The sequence below is a fragment of the Vombatus ursinus genome, unplaced genomic scaffold, assembly GCF_900497805.2.
Source record: "Vombatus ursinus unplaced genomic scaffold, bare-nosed wombat genome assembly UNPS02009835.1, whole genome shotgun sequence".
Lineage (NCBI taxonomy): Eukaryota > Metazoa > Chordata > Mammalia > Diprotodontia > Vombatidae > Vombatus > Vombatus ursinus.
The window spans coordinates 2,108,809-2,114,611 of NW_020949613.1; the positions used below are offsets into that span (position 1 = coordinate 2,108,809).

The window sequence follows — 5,803 nt, forward strand, 5'->3', positions numbered from 1 at the left end:
ATTATTATAAAATTAATAAAGGAAATAAAAAGAAATCACAGAAAAAAGCAAAAAAAGGGACAGAATCTTACCCAAACCACTGAAGTTCTAATGAGGCAAAACTTAAAGAATTAACAATCAAGCAAGTAAGAAATTTTTTCTCTGTGGACCCTTCTAGATTTGTCTGTAATTCTTCTATCTTTGGCCCTTCCTCCTTACTCTTTCCCTTTCCCCTTTTTCCTTTGTTTTCCCTCTTCCTCTTTCCACCCTTGCTTTCTCTCCCTTCTCCCTTCTTTCCCCCCTTTCTGTCTTTCCCTTTTTTCCTTCTCTTCTAGTTATTATCAATGTGTAAACCAATCTAATTCTGATGATTTCACTCTGTATCACTTCACATAGGTCTTTCAATATTTCCTTGTATATTTCAGATTTGTCATTTTGGAAATACCCTAATTACATTAATATACAATAATGCATTCAGCCATTATCTAATTGTTAGACATATAGATTGTTTCTCATTTTTTGCTATTAAAAATAGAATAGTTATCAATTTTTTTTTATAGATGGGACACCTCCCTGCCCTTTTTTTTCTTTTTGCAATGCTTTTGGTATAGAATGCTTGCAGCAGAATTGATGCTGTATGATATTTGTGACATTTCATTTTGCTATATTGTTCTCCAAAACCTTTGAACCTGAGTGAAACTAGATTAACTATTTGCCCTCAAAATAGTAATCTTAATATCTTTTTATGATCCCATTTAATCAGAGCAATAAAATCAATGGTAAAGTGTGTATTAGTTTTAAATCTATAAACCTAAATGCTCAGAGTAAGAGCAGTGTACTTTAAAGGTAGGGCATTAGGTTTGGAGTCAAGAAAATCTGGGTTCAAATCCTGTTTTTTGAGACTTACTAGAGATATGATCACGGACAAGTTGTATCTTCTTAGTCTCCTAATGAGTTGCTCCTGCCAGTCCCTTTTATCTTAATCTCTTAAATCACAGTGGGGTTTTGATCCATGTTGATAGAAGGATTGTCCTGTTAGTGAATTCACAGATCCTTTTTATATTTGTGTGTGGGAAAGCTATGAGAAATATGTAAATGTCTATCATTCATTCAGTATTGATCACTTATAATGTACAAGGTACTATAGTGGAGCCATGATCTTTAAAGGATTGAAACAAAATAAACTGTGCTATTGCTGTTCCTGTGGTTGTTCCATCTGTGTGATTATCTTTATTTGAATGCAGATGCCTGCAACTCTTCCGAGAGCAGCTGGTCGAGAAACAAAATATGTAAGTCCCTTCTGTAATTATACTTGTCATTTTTTGTAGAAGAATGTGGTTGTATTTTTATTTATATTGTTTGAAATCTGTTCTTACTTGTGTGGAAACTGGCCTAGTTACTATACCTTGATCATATGTGGGGAAAGAGTGTAGAGACATTCAAAATCATTAGTGTCAATAGATCTAACCTTTTGATAAATAAATCCCTTCCCAAATCAGAGATAGATACAGAAAGAGGGAGGGATCACCAGAGGTCTGCAGTCAGCAGAACCCGGGTTTAAGTCCTTCCTGTGATACATATTGATTATTTGGTGCTAGGTAAGACATTTAACTTTCCACTGATTCAGGCAACAATTTGACTCTATAAATTGTAGAATAATTGCTTACCTGAACTGGTAGAAGAAATTTCCTCATCTAGGAGTTCTCTATACCAGTAAAATTATAGGTCCAATTCTTATCCCTATTCAATTATCCCAGATAAGAAGTGGTAGTGAGAAAAATGAAACAACAAAAGCCAGCCCCAAACCTCTTCTTGTATCTTCCTGACTTTTTATTTTTAAAAAAGTGTTCTTAAAGTCTGGATAATGGCTCTTAACATTTTTGTTGACTCTGCTTATCATAAGTATACACAATGTCATATTGGTTGGCTAATAATCTTTTTTTGTTGGCAATTCAGTGGTTTTTGAATGACTATTCATGTTTTTATGCTTTTGGACAGGGTTTAACTATTTACAGGTAAGCAAGTCTTTTGAACTGAGCTGGTAGCTCCCTGTAGGCAGGTACAGAAACACAAAGGATTCCATTCCATTTGTCAGGCATTCATTATGGCATTACTGTATATCAAGCACTGTGCTTTGTCTTGAGGATTAAAAAGAAGAAAAAAAATGTAAAAGTCCCTGCCCTTGAAAAGGGCTTGTACTTTGTGATCTCATAGTCATAAGATCTGGGGCTCTAAGGTATCATGAGTTCACACACATTTATATATATGTGTATGTATGTGCATATATATATGTAGATATAGATATAGATATAGTTATATACTTATGTATATATACATCATGTATATACACATACAATGATATCTATAACTATATATCTATATAACTATCTGTAACTAGATATATATGCATAAAGGTATGTGTATATCTAGGTATATACCTCTCTCTCTCTTGAATTATATATCAATAGACTGAGTTTCTTTTTTAATTCTATGTATTTTATTGTATGAGCTTAAAAACATTCTGAGAAGGGCTCTTAGGCTTCCCCAGACTGTCAAGGGTTCCAAGGTAAGAACTCTTGCTCTAGGGAGAGGCAACACAGAGATGTGATGTCTCAAGTCAAGAAGTCCTTAGTTGAAGTTTGTCTCTTCCTGGGTGTGTGACTGTGGGCAAGTTACCTCTAAAATTCTTTCCAGCTCTAACATGTTTTGAATCTAAGAATGCTAGAGTGTACAGCTTTCTGACTTAGTTGTAGTTGCCTCAAAGCACATGATGAAAAGGGTTTAATGACTGAATTGCAAAATCCTTCTAAGAATGGACTGTCATAGAATAAGGATAAGCTCTCCACTAAAGGCAGTCCTTAGAAGCTTTCACTTCCAGAAGCTTTTTGTTGCTAAATGGGCAACTGCTTACTAAGTTCATGTACTGCTCTGAATTCTAGACATGATTTTGGTTAAACCAATCAGCAGGCATCCACATAGAGAGTGCTCCAATCAGAGTATTCCTTCTAGAAAACCGCAAGTGTGACTTTTTGTCACTTTGACCAAAGGCCAGAATTGATCTGCTTTTAACAGTGTTATTTCATTGCATGTAGATGGAACCTAGATAAAATTCTTTTTATTCTTATAATAAATTATCAAAACTAATCAGAATAAGTTAACATTTTATTCATACTGTTAGAACAGTATTTGGGTTGTTCAGTATTGACATTGAATCACTGAGCAGGTGCAGCATAGTTAAAAAGAAGTATGAATCCTGAGACAGTTAAGATTCCTGACCTTGATGAAATCTTGTTTGTTGAATGAGCAGTTTTGCTTTTGCTTTTCTCTCCTGGCTTGACATTTGAATCATGGTTTGTGACACATCATTTGGAAGAATATTGAAGAGAATTCTGTGCTGGAATACAAAAACCAGATTCTCTTATGATCTATGTCTAAATAATATGCAAATTTCAGCATCCTGCTATGTTTGTTGTGTTTACTGTGTGATGCTTAGTACCTTTTGGAGCACACTTTATCAAAATGAAGTTTGGGGACTGGAATTTTCCCCTGAATGTTGGAATAAAACTTGAACTTTGTGTAACTGACCATTGGTAAATATCAATCAGATGCCAATATTTTGATTATTTTAGTGGGCCACTGCAGTATAGTACATAGGACTTTAAACTTGAAAATCTTAAGGTCAAATCTGTTCTCAAGAAGTAAATAGTTTTTTGACTTTGGGTGAGTCACTTAACGTCTTTGTGCCTCAGTGGCTTCGTATGCATAATGCGGATGATAATAGCACCTACCTCTTATGGTTCTTGTGATAAGGATCAAATGAGATGATATTTGTAAAGTACTTTGCAAACTTTAAAATACTACAAAATGCCATTACAACAACAACAACAACAACAACAACTACTACTACTACCACTACTCCTACTACTACTCCTCCTACTCCTACTACTAGTAGCTTGGTAAGCTCCTAATAGCTCTAACTGTTTTATGATTTGTCTTGTTTCACTAGATGAGACTGATTAACTTTATTTTATCAATAATTTAACAAACCCATATACCTACTCTTTCCTTTCTTCCTCTTCCAAGAAAATAAAACCTCCCACCAAACATCTAAATATATAAATAAGCAGCCTGAGAAGATGATAAACCATTTTTTTTATCAGCTTCTTTTTGACATTTTAAAGCTAGATATCTTCAGAATGTGGGCCTGCTGGGTCTCTGTGTCATAAGTTGTGGAGAGATACTTATATTAACATCAAACACCAAGATCATGCAACTTACCATCTCTAGCGCTACAGAACAGGCCCAACAAAAGGAAACTGACTTAAACTGTAAAAATAGAAAGTGCAGTTGGACTTGAGAGGACATCTTGACTAATTAACATTGATTACCAAGAGAGTTTGTAGAATCATTATCTTCTAGAGGACTTTAAAATTTCAGTAGAAAATCTATTGATCTTGGATCATTCCAACTTAATTATTTAATTTAGCACTTACAGGAAAACTGACCAAAAAAGGGTGATTTATTTTTCAAATTTCAAAAGTTATTTGCAAAGTTGCCTTTTTGGTGGGGTGGAAAGTAACAGTGTACTTATCTGAATTCCCAATATTCTCAGAAGGATTAGCGTTTGTTAGTAGTATGGTGATAGCTATTTGCAGCCATAATTTCTCTCTTTTCTGGGGCCTTTTTGAGAGCTTGTCTCTTTTCTATTAAAAGAAAATGTTGCTTATTGCTTAGCAGTGATTATTTGAGTCATTCAGGTCCAGAAGCAGCAGTGGTTCAAAAGAAAAGAGTCCTGTACTTGGAGTGAAGAAAGACAATTTCAAACCCTGCCTCAGAAACTTACCAGTTGTGTGACCCTGGCAAGTCATCTGCTCTGAGCTTCAGGTTCCTTATCGCTTAAATGAAGATGATAATAACAGCACCTACCTTACTGAATTGTTGTAAGGATCAAATGAGATAATTTACATGAAGTGCTTTGTACACTTTAGAGGGCATTAAGAATGTCAGCTTTTATTTCTCCTCTTTACCTAGATGTTTACATTTTACTTCATTTATTTACATGATGAGTCAGATTCAGGGGTATTCTTGTAATTGTTTAACAACTTGCTCTCAAAAAACATGTGCAAACAAGATACACTTTTAAGTTTAATCTCTGCTATTAACAGCTTCTTCATCACTTTCTTAAGTCTTAATAATCAACAAAACAATAACTCAAACCTTGATTTGTAGCATTATATGATTTCCAAGGAATAAATGCTCATACTGAAAATTTAATAATCAGCTTACAGCTCAAGCACACCTCTTATTAATTATGACCACTATTCAGAGTATATTTTCTATTTCTATTACTGCTGCTACTACTGATACCACCATCACACCTACAATTACCATTACTACCAGTATTTATATAGTATTTTATGAGCTGTATAGAGAGGCAGGATGGTTTTGTGAACAGAAGACTGGACTTGGTTTTAGTCATTCTTCTGATATATACTAGCTGGGTGACTTTGGGCAAGTCACTTAGCATCTCTGTGCCCTAAGGAAGTTTCTAAACATAAAGGTACATGTAGTATTGTTGAACTGTATTAATGGAGGCAGTTGCCAGACTGTGAGTTCCCCACACCAATGAAATCTTAGGTCTAGACACTCTTACCTGCAGGAGAGAGAGAGAGAGACAGAGAGACAGAGAGAGACAGAGAGAGACAGAAAGACAGACAGAGACAGAGACAGAGAGAGAGAGAGAGAGAGAGAGAGAGAGAGAGAGAGGAAAGAAGAAGAAGAAGAAGAAGAAGAAGAAGAAGAAGAAGAAGAAGAAGAAGAAGAA

At 34.8% G+C, this 5,803-nt stretch overlaps 1 protein-coding gene across 1 annotated transcript in view; it reads left to right on the forward strand.

Moving 5' to 3' along the window:
• MLIP (muscular LMNA interacting protein) overlaps positions 1 to 5,803 on the forward strand; it is a 217,294-nt gene that overhangs the window by 71,017 nt on the left and 140,474 nt on the right. The window contains exon 7 of the mRNA XM_027852985.1: positions 1,224 to 1,268. Coding sequence (XP_027708786.1) covers positions 1,224 to 1,268 — 45 coding nt within the window. The remainder of the gene's footprint in view (positions 1 to 1,223; positions 1,269 to 5,803) is intronic.